Genomic DNA, 20,537 nt, shown 5'->3' on the forward strand with positions numbered 1-20,537 from the left:
TTCTTGTGCTTTCTAGACTGTGGTCAGGGAATGTAATAAGGAATGAGAGATCAAGCTCATTATTCTAATTGCTTTGCAGTAAGAACACGTTCTTCTCTTGGTATAAATAGCCATTGCTGCTATTGCAGCCATGTGGATTTGTGGCAGCTGAGAATGTGGCCCCAATGCAAATGCTCTGCTCTCTTCCTGTGGCRTACTTTTAGAAACAAATGTATTCTCTTGGATTAGAACTGGTTGTGACTTTGAAAGCCTCTGAATGGCTTCCATCTTGGTGGATGTCACTAGAAGTTTGTGGGGTTCAAGCTCAAGAAAATATTGAGGCTTGTGTTGCAGGTCAGCTGAACAGAGCTCAGATGAATATGTAGATATGGAGATGCACGTTTTTCAAAATTCAGGCCTAATTCTCTCCTTTAAATCTAATTTTGGATCAAATATTAAATAGTGCAGGGRAAAAAAAATCTCATTCCAGCAATTCCAGCAGAAATTAATGACATTGTGGGGCTTTGCTGTTATTGCAGGAGCCAAAGGCAAGCAGGATGCAGACTGAATTATCAGAGTTAGCACCAAATTTGAAGGTGTTTTATCAGATTATGAATGAGGTGAATGATAAACTAGGGTTGAGAAGCTGACTTTATGTGAACTGCTTAATAAGAGGAATTCCCTGTTAGCTTTCTCCTCATCTATCAAAATTAAGTTTTATAGTCTTAGAATAGATTATTTGTAATAGATGTTTCAGTGGAGGTAAGGACTTTTTAAAGAGAAATAAATATCCCTGAAAGAAGGTAGTAAATATTCACATTATAGTGAATATAGTAAAAACAAACATAGGGACAAAATTGAATTATAAATGCTCATAACAAGATGCTTTTGCTTCTTCACTTGTAAATTACTGAATTTCCTGCATTCAGCATGTTGGTCCCATTCTTGCATCCACTCTGTGTTAAGAACCAAAGCAGAAAGCATCAGCTGCAGCAGTCTATCATTTTGTGTTTCCAGTGGAGATAATTTAAGTATAACACAGTGACATTGAATATTGGTAAAAAGATGACAGCCCATGATTAAAGTTCTGCTCCAGGTAAAAGAAATGGCTGGAGGATTGAAGGGAAAATGACAAAAGTATTGTTTGGTATTGTGTGCTATCTTGTTTTTTAATAACACTAATCAAATGTCTATTGTTGGTTTTAACCACTAGAAATATTGTTTTTAACAGGCCTTTCTGGAAAGAAAAAACTGACATAAAATATGTGCATTTCACATGAAATACAAGGTGGTAGTTCTGTCCTTAAGTTCCCATATCAGGTTGGGGTTTTTTAAGAGAAATATGTCAATTCTTAGCAGGCTGGTTTTAGATTTCTGTGCTAATCTTTCAGTATCCTGGATGCTGTAGATKTTTTACTGGGTGGAAAAAATGTGCATAATGAGTGTAGCTGATAAACTTAATTTTTTAAAACATTTGGCATTGAACATTGGCAGATATTTATATATTCTGGTTTTGTTTTTTTTTTTTTGTTTACTGAGATTACTGTGAGGGGGCCACATATTTTTATATGAATACGATTTCTTATTTGTTGTTATTAGCTTCTTTCTATGAAAAATCCTTCATGGAAAGGAATTTTTGAAGAAATATGAAGGCAGTTCAAATTAATAGCTTTTGCAAGGTCTGAGAAAATTCCTTAGGAATCTTATAATCCATCGTAATAGAATGTTTATGCTTTTTCCTTAATTATATCATTTATAGAATTGGTGGTGTGGCTACATTATGCATATATACAAAATATCTTAGTCTAAAGACACTAYCTGGAGTTAGCACAAGTAATAGAATGACAGCGTTACCTTCTAAATAACAGAATAGAGAGGGAGAGAAAATAAAGACAGCGAAGAACAGGGTTAAATTTTCAACTGAAAGGAGTGTAAAGATCTATAAGGATTGTCCCTGCTCCCAGAGTCGCAGAAATTCGCTGTCCCTGGAGCGAAAGTGCAGATATGGGCAAGCAGAGATGTGAAAGAAGCAAGGACTATGCATCAGGCAGCAGCAGTCTGAAGAAGATTGTGCAGTGTTTGAATGGTTGTCTTCTAGCATGGCCTTTTGCCTTCCAGTGTAGTGCTACACTTCAGTTCCTTTCTCTAAGTGATTTTTTTATACTGGACATAGGGGGTCTACATCTCAGATGAGCAGGTGTCTGGATGGATTTGGGGCTCTCCACTAGAACTTATCTGAAATTTGGCAGATGTGGGCAAGGAGGGAATTGTACTGTTGCTCTTTGTTTTGCTCACCAAGACAAGAAATGAGAGCTCCTAATCCCAAAACAATTTAGACTGTGGTGGGTGCTTCATAGCAGTATTATGGAGGTTAGATCACYCAACAAGGACACAGGATATCTGGCTCCAGGTGCTCTGTGTACTGCACCTCCACATGTACTCTGTCCTGAGGAGAGGTGGATGCCATAGCTACTACACTGAGGGCTGGTTTGGAGGCTCTTCTGATGAAAGCATCACCCTTTCCCTCAAATCTGCCCCTACCTGCACATTTGCCTCTGCTCCTGGGATGCTGTAGAAAGCAGAGCCACTGCCATCACCCCTTCTTCCAGCTGCATGGAAGTGGTGTCCACACCCCTGTGCTGTAGTACCATGTTCCTGTCTGGGTGCACTGGATGTCTTTTGAACGGGACTGATGTGTAGAGAACTTGCCTGTGGCTATGAAGTGTAGATATTAGAAAGGTCAGCCCAGAGCAATTTTTTCAGGTGTTAAAGAAACATCATCTCATCACCACCCTGTGTTGACCTCAGGGTGTTATAAACCACTTGTAACAATTCACTCACCAAGGGGCGTTCCTGAAAACTATATAAAAGTGTAGAAGTAAGGTGGGGATTGTGAGGATTGCTTTCTTGGGCTTCTGTGCTTCTGCTCCAGAATATTGCCTGGTAGGTGAAACATCACATTTAAAGAGGGAGAGCTACTTGTTTTTTTTTGTAGATATTGTTGTATGTTTGATAAAGGAGAAGGCAAGGTTAGAGAAGCAAGTTTCTGTTGCTTGTGCCAGGGAAATGTACTGCRAGCTTCAGACTTTGCCTGGGAGTTTTAGCTACTCTCCAAGGTAGAGCAGGTTGTTATCTGACAAGGGAATGTGTGGAGTGTCCTTCTGGGRGTGAATCTTGTTTTCACACGGAGAAGTGTGACAATAGTATTGAGCAGCAAACAGCTGTTATCAGTGAGCTTTGAAAAAAAGGAGTAGGAAGAATGTCTTCCCCTCACTGGGGGACAACCATACGATTGGAACCATATGTAGTCAATTCATGCAATCTTTGGCTCCTGAGATGAATAGAGAAGGGAGACACAATGCAAGGAATTGAATTGTGAAATTGAGATTATATTGAAGGTGTTTATAGGATTAGGGAGACTTGCAAAAAAGGGATAAAAAAAAAAGGCTTTAATTTCAGGTGTTTAGTGAAGGTGACTTTCTAGTGTGCAGGGCAAGGGGAGAAAAAGTCTTGCTATTCAGACAGTCCACATTTTCCTTGTACCTTCTGCCTTATTGGTCKGCTGCTGCACATCAGAGGGAAACCAGGCTGTAATGTGCCTCCTTCCCCCTAGGAGCCTCATGTGAGTCACCATAGGCACCTTGTAGCCCTTGGTTTGTTGCACAGGCTGGCTGTCAGCCATAACAGCCAAGGTTAAAGAAGAAGAACTGATCAGGCTGGAAACTTTTTTTTTTTTAAAGGAGGAGAGAAGTAAAGCATATTTCTGAAGTAGTAAATACTTGTTCAATATAAGAAGGGTTATTAATGCATGACTGTGAATTAATATGGTGAATCAAATAAAAATGTGAAGTCCTGCTAAGAGTAAAGTAATGCAGTTGCCTTCTTTCCTCTAAGTATCATTAGAGGATTCTTTCTTGTGCTTGCCTCCTTTGTTCACTGCACAGCTACTGCCTGAAGAAAAGGGAAAAAAGTCACAGCTAAATGTTGAGTGAGAAGAGCTCATTCATTCCCTGTGGTGCAAAATATAAATAGAAGCAAGTGACCAAAATATAGAAAAACTTGCCCTAGTTTGTACAATAGTTCAATAAGGAATGGGGATATTGAACAAAACTTTTTGATTCACACTGCCGTTTTATGCGAGCCTCAGAAGTTTCCAATAATTTTAACTGTCATCATGAAAAACCCTCTTGTTTCTGCTAGACTATTTTTCTTGCATTTTATTTGTTTGGTGTTTTTTGTTTTTTGGTTTTTTTTTGTTTTTTTTTTTTTTGTCAGAGAGAACTGCTTTCAGGGTCAGTGTATACAGAGTTAAAATATGTGCTGGGAGAAGATGGCTTCCTGAATGTGCACCTTAATGTAGCTCACCTATCAAAAGGAAGTCATCTAAAGTATCTCAGTGGTGGTTGAGCTCCTGTCCAAAGTTACCTTTCAATTATGCAGTTCCTGAATATTTCCTGAATATGTAACCTTTTAGCTTCAGTCTCCCTCTCTTGGCTTTCAATGTGAGGGTTCTTACAGAGAGTTCCCTTAAAATWAGCAACATCAACATATGACCACACAGTGTTGACCTCTGTGTGTTATAAGCCACTTGTAGCAATTCACTCACCAAGGGGCATTCCTGAAAACTATAGGTGATGAGATTTAGTGGCAGTGACATCTTCYGTGTGTTGATTCCCAATATACTTTTGAGGAAGTTTTGCAGAACTTTGTTTTGGTTGAAGGKTTTTTTTTTAGAAAGAGCTCAATATAAAATCTTTAGACTATTTTTACACAGGCATGTTTTCATTTAGACTACAATGTTCAGGAACTGAATGTGCCTTTTGTATGTATGCGGAGCCCTCAATAAAGAAAAGTCATGTTCTTGTAGTTCCAGTTAGCTCTATAAATAGCTTTAGAATAATGTTGTGCTGAGAGCCATAGAGAGCCCCCATTGATCCCTCCCAGAATCTTGTCAAAAGGCAGAGGAGCAATGTACTTTAGACCTCAAGAGAGAGAGAATCCATGCTGGATATATCTCTTGGCATGAATTTTACCCAACATCACAAGTAGAGGGAAGATAACCTCTAGTTTCCTTTTACCCTCTGGTCGTGCTTCTTATAAAACTACTTGATACTTGGTAAGGGCAACTGCAATGATGGTGTCAATTGCCACTTTATGAAGAGAACTCAAGGATAAACCCCTCTGTTCCACATTCRTTTCCTCCTGTCCATAAACAGCTGTGTTTTTCTGACAGCTCTTTCATCATCATCAACTTGACCTAATGCAGAATTCTCTCTGCTGCATCCTTTTGTTCTGCTGGGGATGTCTCAGCCATTCTCCGAGTCCCCTTAGGCCTCCTCTCATACATTCTTTCTGCACAGTATCCTTGAGGTAGAACCTGTCCCAGCTGTCCATGCAGCKAAAAAATGACTCGTGTAGAGTCCTGCATCCCACTTACTTCCCTGGCCTTGACTTGACAAAAGCAGTCTTGTCCTACTCTCATTTATTCAAAATGGGCACTTCTGTCTTTTTTTCCATCTCACTTTGTTTTTCTCCATTGATTCCCTCTGTTCTGTCCCATCAAGTCTGACTACCAGCTTCCAGTGTCAGGGCTGCTCACAAACTTTTACCCCCTATTCTTTTTTCTTTTTTTTTTTTAATATGGGAAGACTGACTTTCATCTGTAGATGTTAAACCACATTAGTGTCAATCACTTGCATATTGTATTCTTATGCTAACGTCTCTTAGCTTTCTTATATGATTCCTGTAGGGAGGGATGGAGATCTTTAATATCTAATGACACGTTTCATTGACCTCCCACAAATCCTTAAAATGCTCATTCACTGTGATACTTCAGTGTTCTTGACATCACTTATATTAATCAGTTRCTTGTGTAACTAATTAAACTGTTGTACTCTAACTGACATGCCACGTTTAGTCCACTGTGTTTCTTTGAACATCCTCATCTGTATCCTAACTCTTGCTGGCGGTTTTAAACTTAGAATTGCCTTGAGAAAAAGGTCATTATTGTAATGTGTTTGGTGTTTATACAAAGCCTGGCACTCTGACTTTTGGCAGTTGGGAATCAGAAGGTGATTAAGGTATGCTTTGTGTCCCTGGCTCTGTGTAAATGGTTGATGGATTGTGATTTGTTGTGGATTCCAGCAGATTGTTCCAGACACCTTCATTGAACTTTCCACATATGCCACTTTGATAGTAATATATGGGCAGGCATCTAACACCTAGAGGTGTTGATACATCATGAAATATTTATAAGTATAGGAATAATGTGAAATCTCATCCAGACTTGATCCATCACTTTGAAATGTTTCATACCTGAAAAATCTCACTGTGTTCAGCACAGCCACCTGTGGAGGCTTCACAGAGACTGCAAATGCACTTTTAGTGTGGATTGAAAATGAATAAACTAAACTCTGAAATTGAATTGAGTTTAATTTTAACACCTGATGTAAATGCTAAAGTTTTTTGCATGCTGGGGACAACATAATTTTTAGTGATCATTTGGAATGTGTCTCYGTGTTCGCTATTTGCAACTTTCAAGTAATTTTCATTCCAAAAGTATGTTTGAAAAATACTTCAAGGCACTGAATTCCAAAATACACACTAAAAGGTGCAGCCCARATATGTTGGACTTAGATACATTCAGAGTATCCAAGTGTATATGCATTCACTGATTTTTGTTGAAAAATTCAGCATAACATCTTAGCATCTTAGTTCATGATGTATCAGAGTTTTACAGGTACCATGACAGAACAATGCTGGCTTTCAACTAAAAGCCATCTGTTAGCAGTAGGTTCAGTAATTGCTGATTACTGAAATGTATTTAAAACTTAGACAAAATCGCATTGACCAATGCGCTGAGTCATGGCCAAATAACAGCAGCCCCGGCACCTTTTTTTTATGCTGTATTTTTATGCATGCTSTTCATCTTCCCCACTGTGAAATACTGCATACATCACCATCTCTGCCCCAGTTTTGTCAATAAAGCTCTTCATTCAATTAAACAGCCAAAACAAGTTATCCATTGGAAATCCTGATTTAGGTATCTAGATGTTTATTTTTTTTGCCTTTTAATAATAATCCATTTATAGCTGCAAACAAACATTTTCAAAAAACATTTTCAAAAAGCAAGTAAATGAGCTTATGAATGTCTGCAGGGAAATATTTTGACTGTGTAACTATGATAATGTGATTGACAAGTAGAGAAACAGTGGGGCTTATTTTGTTTTTCTGGCTTGGTAAGTGAAATGCTACCTGGATGGAAAGCAGACGTGTAATCCAGTGAAGCATTTTTCCCTTTCTAATTAGTGATACTTTGAACTCCTTGGGGGAGACCAATTTRTGGACCCCATGCTGCATTATCCCTTCAATAAACATATATACTGACTCCAAGCACAGATCAAATAGCTCAGCTTCTGTAGCCTGATTTTGCTCTCAGTCTCATATATTTTGCTGTGTGATTTTTACAGCTTGGTATCTTGTAGAATTTGTGGAGTAAAAAACATATTTTTGTTAGATTAATGAACTCATTGTGAGAAATGCAGCTCCTTTATCCTTCATTTGCGATAAAGATAAGCTGGTACTTCATTTAGTCAGAAAAGTTAAAATCCAATGGTTATTTTCCTTCTTTTAAGTCACTCAATAATTTCTTACAATTATATAGTAAATGATATGATTTGAAAAAGGATGCTGAAAAAAAGTTTTTAATTATKATCATTGAAATCTGTCTGGAAGTGTATTGCCATGTGAATAGTTGCTTCTGAGTCCTATCTCAGACTCTGCCACTGATCTGCTGTATTTTAGCAGGCAACCTACTGATTTGATTCCTTAGAGACAACATGTATTAAATGGAGATGCGACCACRTCACTTACAAACAGTGTGATGTTAGCATTTAGTCCGGAAAAGCTATCTATGCTTAGAATTCCCATTTATTTCAGGTGGAAATGACTGTTGGATGGATCTCAGGAGCATTATTTGTAATGCACATGTTTGAGAGGTTATTAATGGATGAAAAGCTTATAGAGGTTTGGTATTTTGAATTTACTAATGCTTCAATTTTTGTTTTGGTGGCATAACTAAGTAGAAAGAAACCAAAGCRCATTAGTGAGAGATGAGGACAACATTCAAAAGTCTAAGATTGATGAAAAGAGAAACTATTGTGGTTTAATCTAATCTGATACACCAGTTCTGAAACAAAACATTTTAATCTATTAAGAAATTTAGTGTACCTATTTTCCAAAAATTAGAGCTGATTTAATGTAGTAAATAGTGGGATTTTTCACCCATGATCTTCTGCATCAAATTCAGGAAAGCCACATGACTGCAGGATGGCCTGTGTGTCTGATAGTGTGAAGGGAGCTCTGGTTATGATGGCAGGACCCCTGAACCTGTGTCTGAACAGAGAAAATCTCCTGTAGCCAGGTTTTGCTGTACAGTTGGGATATCTTAACCCAAGGAGGATTTTATGTCATCAACTTTGTAATAGGGCAATAATTTTACTGCTTTTTCAGTTTGACACAGCAATGTTATCTCTGTGGGAGCATTTGAGGTACTGTTAGCTTTTTTGGTYGTTTTTATTTTTCTGTCTATAATAACCAGTTACCCCAAGTGTTACTTGAAATAGCAACTATTCTCACTGAACTGCAGTTTGATTTTCTTTTGGCTTTTATTCCAGCTGCGGGAGCCAGCTGCTCCAAAGAGTGTGGGAAGCTGACTTGGAAGCCTGTCAGCTGCTGATCCGAGGGTTTCAGCTGAAAGAAACCAGTTGCTGTGTTTTTGAGGAAGAAGAAAACCAAATGGATGAGATGGAAATGACTGCTGATGCCCCACCTGACTCTGAAAAAAGAAAAGAAGGTCACTTTCTAAAGGGCACGGAGTGGGATGCTGTTTCCTGCCCCAAACACCGTGAGCTGAAAGAGGTATCTGAAATAGTCTGCAGCTGCATTTCAAGGGATACTGCTGGTTTTCCTTTTGAGAGGAGGAGTTGAATCTTGGTGACGGGTCAGCAGGGCAGGTTAAGTATGAACTTAACATCTCGCTTCCAATCTGGGATGTGAATAAAATAGTTTATTCMCTTCTCAGAAGCCCTTCAACCCATTTTCCTTTTGCCATCAGTCTTTTTGAAGGGTGGAAATTATTCAGGCAATAAATACAGAATGAACATCAGGATTTAAAGGAAAAACTRTTAGGTATTTAACCAAAATTATCAACTGTTCATCACCTCACTGACGAGTTTCGTTCTGATTTGGTTCTGCTGACTCATTCGCTTGGATCAGTGTTGACATCAGGAGAGAGTTTGTTTTTCCTTCCCTTAATGAAATGAGTTAATAGATGCTAATAGGCTTACAGCATCCAACAAATAATATAAGRAGGAAAAAATCATGAAGCTTAGAAGGTTTGACAAATCTTTTTTGAGTTTTCATGTTCTGATCTGGAATGCCATCCTTTCTTGAAAAATCTACTGCTAGCTAATAGTCTTTTAAACGTACTGCCTAGGTAAACAAGCTGTTAAAAAAGCTTCATCATCCAACAGCACCACTGTGACAAAAAGAYCCTCCAACAGCAGTTGTTAGTTTTATTACTGTGGAATTTAGTTGACAAAAATTTAAATTACGCTTAATTGCATCTGATGATAAGAGCCATTGAACTGTGGGTTGCTGTGAAATCCAGTGCCTAATTTTGCATTTATACTGGCTGAGACTTAGTGGAAAGCAGACCCTGACCTTACTGTAAAATCTCTTGTTAGTAAAGTTCTGGTTTTATATTGGGCTTCAGTAGTTCCTGCAGTCTTTTCCCAGGGGATGTTGGTTACAGACTGACTTCACATAGAGAATGTTTTCATTAGAAATGGTCAGCTTGCTTTGGTTYCACCCCCATTGGTCCCTTATCAAATTTTTTATGAGTCTGCTGGAASACCATGAGGAGTTCTGTTGGTTATGGAAAGCTATGCTCTTCTTTCAGAAGTGCCTAGTGGCTCTGGAGAGTTTGGAATTTTATGAGTATTTCTGGAGCACTCCTGATATTTGTGCTGTAGATTATCACCTATTTCACCCTTGCAAGTCCAGATTGTTTCCCTGGAAATCAACCTTGCTCTCTAAGAATGACAACTGGGCAGCTGAAGTGAGGTGACGTCTGGTTCTGGAGAGATGTGCAGGACTTGAGGGATGGTTCCTCATACCTTTAATGGAAGAGGAAAGTGCATTTGCAGTGCTTCCACTGAGCTCTTCCTTTTGAGCTTGGTTTTTGATAATCTCCTCTCTGCCTCTATTAGCCATAGAGGAAACTTAGAAACACTACCCACTAATTTCAACTCTTCACCTAGGTGCTTAAACTTTGTGGTATATCCTGGTATCCTGAACAAATTCCATTTTGAGAATGTGCTAAAATCCTCAGAAGCTGAWGTGTAAACATGAAAATGTCCACCAGGGAAGGATCTGTGGATGTACTCCTCCATCTGATTCCTAAAGTGCTCCTARGACTGATAAACTTGAAAGAAAAAAGGAAGTGGTTTTGCTAGTGTGAGACCATTCATGTGTTGTCCAATTTTTTGAAACACTTTTTTTTTTGTTGTGGATTATGGAAGTTTTGCACCCAAAAAATGCCTTAGGTTGTAAAACTAATAGGATTTCATTTGAAGTGACAGGCAAAATCTAAACTTTTAGAGAAGAGCCATAACAGATTATTCCCTAACATCTCTGAGTAGTTGATCACAAGGCAGAATATAAAAGCAAACAAAATAACCTRACACAAATCATGATAACCTGTGGTTCTGAACATGTTGAAGTGCAAGAAAGAGTCCATCTTTATTTGCATATRGACTTAGTTGAAAAACAAACCACTTCTGAAGTGTTTAACTGTTCTGTTACATGGTAGTGTAGTTTTTATTTAAAAATAATTCAGTATTTGGGCAGAAAAAAAAAGTAGTGATGTGGTGCTTAGTCTCAGTTTAGCTGTTCGTATAACTTCCATGGAAAAGCTTACTCTTGTCCATTAGCAGGGAACCTTTTCATAGCCATTTATAAGCRAGTGAGGATACCTAATAGAAAAGCATGTATTTGTCAAAATACTTGGTTTCATATGATTTAACAAGGCTTTGGTGCCCCTGTGGGAGGAGTAGCTTGCTGTGGTTGCCATGTTTCTGGAATGACTATTCTCTTCAACTGTGTCTCAACCTCTGTTCACCATTAAGGCATTTTTAGAGAGCACCATTGGCCACTRAAGCAGAAGGAAAGAATCACATTCTTTGTACTTAGAGGTGACTGAATTAATTACTTCGAGACAATATAGRAAAGGCTAATAATAACATATRTGCATATATGCCTTGGAAAGTACATTTCATTTCCAGGTGATTGGTTTATTTTACAGTGGAATTCTGGAGGGAAGCTCTCCAGTTATTTATTGTATCATACAGAGCTGAGCACTAGTGCCAGCTGAATATTGGTTTTGTTGATGTGTACTATAAATAATTTTCTTGCGTATACCTGTATCTTTCTCTATAGGTTTCATTAGAAAGCAGAAAAACAAGTAAGAAACATAACAATAACAAGAGAAGCAAAATAGATGAAAGAGCCCTTCTGTTTTATCCTCAGATACTGCTTTCCATAGGGGCCATTTATCATTTTTAATTAAATATCCTCACTAAATCATAAGATATGATATATTCTGGTATAAAAATATGTAAGGTATAAATTCTTTGAAAGTTTGTTATTTTACAATCATGTAAGCACAGGTTTATTAACTGTCAACAGTTATTTTATGGTTTTCATAACTGTGTTTTCTAAGACACTATTTTTTTTCCCCCCCAGGTTTTATATGGTACTCTGGCATCCCCAAATAATTCAGTAAATAAGGTTTCCTTTGTAACACTGACTGTTTACAAGGTGGATAATCAGATGCATTGGCAACTCAGCTTGTTGAAATATCATGAATGATGTTTTGGTCAAAACTAAATAAAGTGGGGCCAGCAAAAATCCTGTGAACCCCTCTGAGTTCCTTAAATAAGATGTGCTTCTCTCAATTGCAGATAACTCATTAGATAACTACATACTAAAAAAAAACACTGAAGGAAAGTTGCAGACAATATTACTACCCTCAGTCATGTGAAAGGCAGCTTGTCTAATGTATTTGATACAGATTGTTGAATTCTAATATAAGTGTGTATTTTCCAGCTGGTWGCTATGTCAGTGAAATTAGGGTGTCCCATCATTTCAGTTGTAGTTTGACTTTTTGTGACTATTTGGGCCTAATTTTCTTCCAAGTGTCTGAAGAATTAAAGGTGGGTTTCTGGTTTTCTGGAACATTTCACGAATGTTCCTTGCTTTTAAACTCAGTGAGGTGGTAATTRCAATGATCATTACTGCATGGTTATATGCATATCTGGGTGATTTCTAAAACATACAGTAACATTTCATTCCTCTTCAGACATTAATGCCTGCTTGTTCCACTCCTTATACTACCCTGCTTTATTTTTCCTTCTTGATAATGTGTGTGTAAGCAAAATGCTTTTATAAAATGCTTTTAAAAAGAGCAAAAACCACCAGTGATAACTGATAAGCTGAGAGAGATGGGTGTGTGCTGGGACCTCCCTAACAGCAAGTAACTTAATAAACATGGCTATGTGTGCACCTGCAGGCTTGAGTTCCTGACCTATCATTKTTTCTTCTTCTGCTCTCTGGCATGCTGTGCAGTGCTCCCTCTTAATCACTATGAAGGAAAGAAACACCTACTAGATTTCAAGAAAAATCATTGAGGTGATTAAAGTTACAAGGTAAAATCCAAAATTCAGTAGYTYTAMYTTCTGTAAGTCAGCGTTTTTGGTARTTATCCCATCAGAATTGTTTGTAGATAATTTCTCACTTTTTCCTCATAAAAGAAGTAGAGAAAAAGCATAAGGGTACGGGCTGCCTTCTTTTTCTCTCCTCTACATACTTCAGTTTGGCCATCTGGGATAATGTTTTGGGGTCTGTTGAAGATCACTCTGGTGTTGGGAAATGTTCTATAATTATAAAGCCTTCTTGTGATTAAGTTTTTAAAAAGATGCTGAAGTCTAAGTGATACCAAATGGACAGTCATGAAAAAATAATATTTAATGTGGTGTCTGTCATTGAAAAGAAGTTATCACAGAACATGGTACAACATTTTTCAGAATTTAGTGATAGCAAGCACCAGGAAAGCCTTTGTGAGYAGACTGTAACTCATTTTTGTGCATTGAGACAGCCTGTGGTCCAGGAGGCAAACGTTTAATGTGTGAAGGACAAAGCCCTTCGAAAGCTAAACAAACCATGCATTCATTTGAGCTTTAATTAAATGCTGTATTTGTGGAGCTTAGAAAATAATTTGGAAATTTTAAATTTAATCTTAGTTTTAAATGTCAGTGTTAAGCATTAGTGAAAGTCGGCGCCTGTGTGTTTCTTGTATTGATCCAAGCTGGAAAGGGTGTCAGTGGCCCGGGGCAGCTGGGGCTCGTACRCARTGGTCAGATCAGAAGATTAWTATTACAGCCAARAGAAATCYAAACCATTTTTCAGATTGATTGCTGAAAATAGCATCTGGTAACAATAGTGATTTTATGGGAGATAAATGATTTTTTACTTTTATTATAAATAGATATATATATGTGTGTGTGTGTGTGCATATCCCTGTCTTAGTTTATTATCAATATCACTGTTACATGTGATAAATATTAATGATTTCCCAATGATGTTAACATCAAATTTCTTTGCTCCTCAGACAATCAGTGAAACACTGGCTAATTTTTATAGACTTCACAGATGAAGGAAGTTTTGAAGGAGAAGCTGACTACAATTAGCATTTGTTACCAGTAGGAAACAKTGATGGGGTCTCCCATTTCTCCTGCCTAAAATAATTTACAGGGTTTGTACCAAAAATAATTTTGTAGACCCTTGAATGGTATACAGATCTGCAAGAGCTTGATAGAAAAGTTTGTTTGAATTCCTAGTTAGTCCTTCAGTTTTAGAGGCAGTATTTCTTGTGGGTTTTAAGTGGGAAGCCAAAGCAGGCTTTAATAAMATGTATTCAAATATAGTTTTAAATATTTGGTGGCTGCCACTGCTCCATTACAAATGCAATTTAAATCTTTCATGCATGYGAAGAATACTGATGCAATTGTTCAGCTTATATAACTTTTTATTGTGCTATATGGTTTTTATAAGTTCCATTAAAATCRTAGTGTTTATATAGCATGTATCTACTATATACTTAATAATTTATCTCCAACAGGTTATGGAAGACATTTCATTTGGAACAGAGGGTCATTTATCTGAGGTGAGTATTTCCTAAGCAGTATAAAGTGATGCTATTGTACAGACTTTGTCACAATTAGAACAATGGCATTGTTTTTATAGTGTTACTTTTGCTTTAAAATTGCTAGACAGTGTGTGAGCACTTGGAAAAGCAACTCATGCAATCACAACTTGAGTGGGCCCATTAATTTTTTGGGTTTTTTTCCATGGAAAATAATGGCATCATTTCAGAGTATTTCAGGGAGTTTATACTTAAATCCTGTGCTACTATTTTTAACACATACCAACAACAGGATGAACACTTTGGGGAAAAGAAGAACAAATAGTATTTAGCCAGCCCCACTGTCATGATGCTTGAGGATGGAATAAAATCAYCATGCTTAGCCTATTTTCTTGTGTGCAGCACTAAAAATACCTTCAAATTTACTTTTGATGTATGAAAACATACACACGTAATTCATGGTAATASGAATTTCATCTGAATGAAAATACTGCATGTCTGTGATTTTACACYATTTTCATAAATAAAAAYACACCAGAATCTAGTCCATGTATTTTAGAAAGCTAGGATAATTGGGTAGCATGAGATGCATTGCCTAGGAGAAAAATCTGCTTACATACAAAAATCTGTCTACCTACAAACTCAGAGTTTAGGTAATGTATGTGTAAGGAGAATTGCCCTGGTTCTGAGAGCTGTACTCTTTCCGTCTGGTTCATTTTTAAATCAGTAATTTACATATTAAGGAAATTTAGTATCCAAGCATTGTGTCCAGCCAGCAAATAAATGACATGGACAGGTAACCCCCAGTTCACCTTCCATAGCAGGCATACATGCCTACTGTCAAGTGACAAATGCTCTAAGCCAAGCAAATATTAAATAAGTAAATATTACCATTCAGGATAACTATTCAGATGAGGCATTTCTTTAGATTCCCACCAGTGAATCCAAAGACTGTGGAGCAGCTGGAATGTTCCAGGAAAGATAATCTAACTGCAAGACTAAGCTCAGCTTGTTGACTTTGTGTTCAAGGAGACTGTGACATGAGGGCACACATAGGATAGACTGCTTTGGCTGTGTGTGAGCTCAGCATAAATAAAACAGRAAGCCTCGAGAATGGAGGTGAACTTTGCAGAAAATGCAAATGGCCTTTCCCATCAGTGAGCTTTGCTGTGAATTATGGTTAAATTATAGTGAATTATAGTTAAATTAAAATAGTAGCAGCTACTTGTGTCCACAGATATCATGAAATAGGGGCGGGTAATCCCATGGAATAAAGGTGGCAAAAAGCCCTACAGCCTTCAGTGCAAAATGTTGAGGGCACCAGAGTTCACAGGTATACAGGGCTGTCACCACTGAAGTGTGTGCCAAAAGCTTGATATCTCAGAGTCCTCGGAAGCAGGGAGACTTTTAAAGTTTTGAGGGGTTACAAAAGTGCATGAAGAGAATATAAAGCAACGATAGAAATAAAAGAAATGGAAATATGCTAGAAAGCCAGGCTCCACCACACTGCTACAGCTGTATTGATGGTGACTTGAGGAGAGCTCTACATAAAGCTCTGTGAAAGTGTCAGCCCCTAAATGTGCCTTTGGTGCTCTGGCCCCTTATTTCACTCTGGTCAGGCTCCCCCTGCTTGCAGGAAAGCACCCAGTTAGTCATCCCAGATTGCTGCATCTCAGTGACTTAGGAGCAGAGATGGCAATGAACAATACAAGGAACCACCTATAAATGAAATCTAGYGATGCTGATTCCTTGCACAGCAGGGTCTGGACACTGGAAAACAGTTTGGTACTTTTGTGTCTTTTTCCAAGTCCTGACCCACTGTGAATTTTTATTGGTAAGTTAATAAATAGCCTCATCCTCCGCAGCAGGAGCTGGAATTGTCCCAGTGTACTTAAATAAGCCAGTGCAGTAGTGTGCTCTCGTTTTAGGAAGTCTGCAATTAGAGAAGATCTTCAGTCTACTGGGGATGAGAATAGGAAGGCTGCTGTCAGGCCACAGCAGGGTGCTGGAAGGCAGTGAAAAGCTCTATTCCTGCACAGATGCTTTTCCAGGGACACTTCTCTGTAGCTCTAATGGAAGATATGTGAAGGGAAGAATTGCCAACATTGGACTGTAATTCTGATGAGTTATTTAACACTCCCATGTGGAGAAGGGAAGGGGATCAGTGCAAGCAAAGGGAGCATGGGAAAATTGTGTGATGGTGGGAAAGAGGCAGGTCACAATTGCAGAACAACTGGCTGGAAGGCTTTATATCTAAATTGTTCCATATGAGAAGGGGAGGAGTGTGTGGTAGGGCTGAAGTAATTGGGAAACAACCTTGATCCCTCTTCCGAGAACAGTTAGATAGCTACCTCCACAAAAWAAAAGCTCATCTATACAAAGTCAGGGAAGCAACAGGTGAGTTTCTGTGGGACAGACTCTGTAGGAGGAGGAATCAGCAGATGTTCTTTTGTACTGTCCAGAACACATCAAGTTTATAGTACAGCATCATCTTCTTTTGGTGTAGAAAAGAGCAAACACAGTCACAGACTACATGTCTATGCCAGCAGTTTTTCAGTGGCTCCAAAGTTTTGAAAAGAAAGGTCAGACGTGTTTCTAAGAATGAGCCTAGGAGGGTACTGCACAGTGTAAGCATGAAGCAGCAAGGCCCCCGAGCACACTAAGCTACATTAAACAGATGAAATGTGAAATAGCAAGGGAGTTCAGGGATAAGTTGGAGGTAAGGGAAAGGTGAAAGAAAGCATGTGTGCCTTCTAATAGGAAAGGTGAATGAGAAAATAAATGAGATCAGAATTTTCTTTTCTTCCTTATTCTCTGTGCTTTTGATCTTTCTWAAAGTTATAAGCTACGTCCAAGTGTGTAGTGTTCCTAATAATCACTAYGAGGTAGCAAAAGACAAATGCAGTAAAAGATCCAAAGGCAAATGAGATGTATTCCAGTCAGGCTCAACTGATGAAATTTCTTCTGAGTGCATAGGAGCCAAGAAAAACAATCTCCAAACCATTAACAAGCTCCTTTGAAAACTCCTAGAGGAAGCTTGAAGCCCCAGGGGATCAGTAAAAGGCAGACTCTGTATTTGCCTTTAAAAAGGAGGTAGGCCAGGAGTTTATGTGCCAGTCAATATAATTTCAATTAGGATTAGAGTTCCAAATGGTCTTGATAGATTGAAAGAATTGTCTGAAATCAATAAGAAGGAATATGTTAAAAGACAGGTGCAAATTACATTTGAGGGAGAGAGTCGGATTTATGTATACAGATGGTAAATAGCAGCTAAGTTGACAATACTGCAGAAGAAGAATCTAGGTTTATAGTGGACTACAAATAGAGTGGGATTCATTACCTTCATTGTGTTGGAAGAAAGGGCAAATGTCATTTGCAGCCTCATTACTGGGAATGTCAGTTGTAAGACAGAAATAATTACTGTGCTTAGCTGAGAATGCCAAAGCCTCCAGAGGACTATGGMTCTGGTCTGGACACCTCCCTCTGTAGAAGACAGGAACACCGAAGAAAAGGAGGAAAGGAATAGAAATAAAAGGTTTAGAAATCCTAGTTTGTTTGAAAGTCAAAGTCTTCAATCACATAAAACATAATGATAAATAGGAGAACTATTGGTTATTGTGTGCTATATAAGGATAAAATGAAATGTAACCACCTTGGTTTGTAGCAAGAGGAAAACCTGCTCACTGCAAGGGTAGTTCAGCCCTGCAAGCAGAACCACCAGATCCAGTGTCAGGTGCTAAGGGCCATGCATGCAGACACCAGCTGAGGACAGTCACAGCAGGCTTGGTCACTCTGCAAGTCACAGGGCGAGCTCTGGTGATCCCTGGCTGCTCCCTGCACAGCCTTGCCATGATGGTGCTGGTCATGGTTAACATGCATTGCTCCCAAAGGCCTCACTCGTCAGGAACACCTGCCCAGGACAATGCACATGGGGCAGGAAATTGGAGATGCAGAGCAGGAGCAAGTCCTTGTTTGCTTCTCTCCTGTGTCTTGGACACCTCATGCAAGTGCAGCTTATTTATCTGAGGACATCTGTGCTTAGCCTGTGTGTGACTGAAGCATCTGCTCAAGCAGGATAAACATGGCTGGTTGCATTTAGTTTCTAGTAATTATTCAAAAGATGTTCTGGAGTTTCAGGGACTGACAATTGCCTTTAACTTCTGCAAGGGTTAAGGGYAAACCTGCAGCACTTCTGCCAACAGAAATCATTGTTCTAAACCTTGTGTCAGCATGTGAAGTATCTGCCTGCAAGGGCAACATTTTGTAGTTGTTATTYATGTTATTTTGAATTATTTTTACTGTTATAGGGGAGAAAATGCTTAGTGCAGGTGAAAGAAGTCTGGCTTTGACTCTGCAGAAAGTCTTCTAAGGCTTGTATTTTGTTGGGATTATGATATTGCTACTTGGAAGTAAGGCAATGCCCTTGTACAAAAGCTCCTYTGTAGAAAGAATGAATTTTAAGGATAGATCTGGGAATCCTCCTTCTCAGCACAACCACCAAAAACTCTAATATAGACTCTAATCCCTAATAGAATTAAACTAATCTAGGTACTACAATACCTATTCTTCTATATAAAATTGCCGACTAGATTGAAGAGCACAGAAGCTGTTTGCACTGGAAAAGCTGATCAAACATGTTCCTSTAGTAATGCTGCCAAGGAGATGTTGCTCATAGGTGACTATAATTAYTTGTAAAAGGGTAAAATAAAATGCRGAAGWYTAAAGTGGAAGCCATTCTCTCTGCTCTTGATGCAATATGCTGATCTTTCAGCAGTGCATCAGCTGTCATGTTGTCTGTTCTTGCTATTTCTTGCATCAGACTCTCACATCTTGGGAAACGATGAGAATTTCTACTTTGTCTGAGAAGGCAGAAGAATTGCACCTTAAAAATAAATCACACCCATATTTGTGCTGTTTTCACAGCTTAAGGATTTAGAGGGAAAGAAAAAAATCCCAGCCAGCTTCATTGCGKGTTCACAGAAAAATCCATAAAGCAATATTGCATTTCAGCTCTTCCCTGACTCCTGCCATCTCTCCCAGCTTCCTAAGAGTGCCGTTAGGGCAAAAATAACCAAAGTCTTAATATTTACAGCAGCTTGTAACATTGACATAACCTACAAGCTTGGATGAGTTGTGTTTTATTAATATGTTGAGCTTGAGGCAGAGTCCACTCTCCTCTCAGAGATATTGTCGATCAGTGTAAAGTTCCACTTTCCAACCAGGAGYTGTTCTGAATAGTTTGTGTATCAGTGACAGGGCTGTTCCTGCCTACATAGACAAATGTCATATAAAAATGCTACCAATGATGTTATCAGGCATGAAAGGCACTAAGAGAAATCTTTTCTATCTACTCCTCTGGGTGATCAAACCTTTTTTAAATGAGGGCCTGGGTGCAGAAGCTGTGGCATTGGTTGAATGTTTTGAATTATTCTTGTGTATTTTTGAGAGCACTGTATGTTTCTTGAATTTTCATTTTAATATTTATTTATTTATTTAAGTTCTGGAGAATCACAATATGATGGTTCTCCTCCATTTTTCACATGACACCTGCAAGTAAATTCCTCAGAGTTGATGCTTGTCTAAGATATTGGAAGAACTTCTCATTTCTGCTAAAAAGGCAGCTGTGTTATGTAGGTGCAGGAATAGCTTATCTATATGCTGCAATAAAGAGAAATTAGGCTGCATTACTAGGAGTTAAAGATTAATTAAATATAACCTCGATCTTACAGAGCTATTTTCATTACTCTGAAGTGCAACCATAGCCACTTAGTTATGATGAAATTGGTTTCAAGACCTAAACAAGTTTGATCTTTTACTCTTTCAGATTTCCCTGCCTTGCCATGTTGCTATTATAATTTGTTTCATTTTCCTAGGATTTATTGTTCCTTTATCTTAATTTCTGAAGYAAACAGGATTTTTGTTACTTTTTTAGACAATGCATTATGTACCCAAAATGTGGTGATTCAGGAAGAATAACCTGCATTTTTTCCTATGTGATAGAATGGACATGTCACTTTAAGTGGGAATCGAAGTATTCAGTTGACAAGGGAATTCAAGACAGTGAGTTAAAAAGGATAGTCTGTAATTTCTGAGCATGTTTTGTGCAAGACCAATACTCCAGTAAAGGCCTTTAGTGGAATTGCAGTGGGGTGGAAGCTATTGCCAAGGCTTAGTACCCCAAAATACAGATCAGTACTGATGCAAAGCACTCACACACTGAGATGCCTTTGCTACAGAACAAGTGTTCACCTCATGTTCTACAGGGTGTTCTTGAGGRTGTGTTTGCTAGGTTCCT

At 38.4% G+C, this 20,537-nt stretch overlaps 1 protein-coding gene across 1 annotated transcript in view; it reads left to right on the forward strand.

Moving 5' to 3' along the window:
• Positions 1 to 20,537, forward strand: part of DISC1 (DISC1 scaffold protein) — a 180,511-nt gene that overhangs the window by 157,700 nt on the left and 2,274 nt on the right. The window contains exons 11-12 of the mRNA XM_057368434.1: positions 8,655 to 8,898; positions 14,219 to 14,263. Of these exons, the coding sequence (XP_057224417.1) occupies positions 8,655 to 8,898; positions 14,219 to 14,263 (289 nt within the window). The remainder of the gene's footprint in view (positions 1 to 8,654; positions 8,899 to 14,218; positions 14,264 to 20,537) is intronic.

This window comes from Malurus melanocephalus, unplaced genomic scaffold, assembly GCF_030028575.1.
Source record: "Malurus melanocephalus ecotype Western Australia unplaced genomic scaffold, MMel_1.1 scaffold_92, whole genome shotgun sequence".
NCBI classification, from domain to species: domain Eukaryota; kingdom Metazoa; phylum Chordata; class Aves; order Passeriformes; family Maluridae; genus Malurus; species Malurus melanocephalus.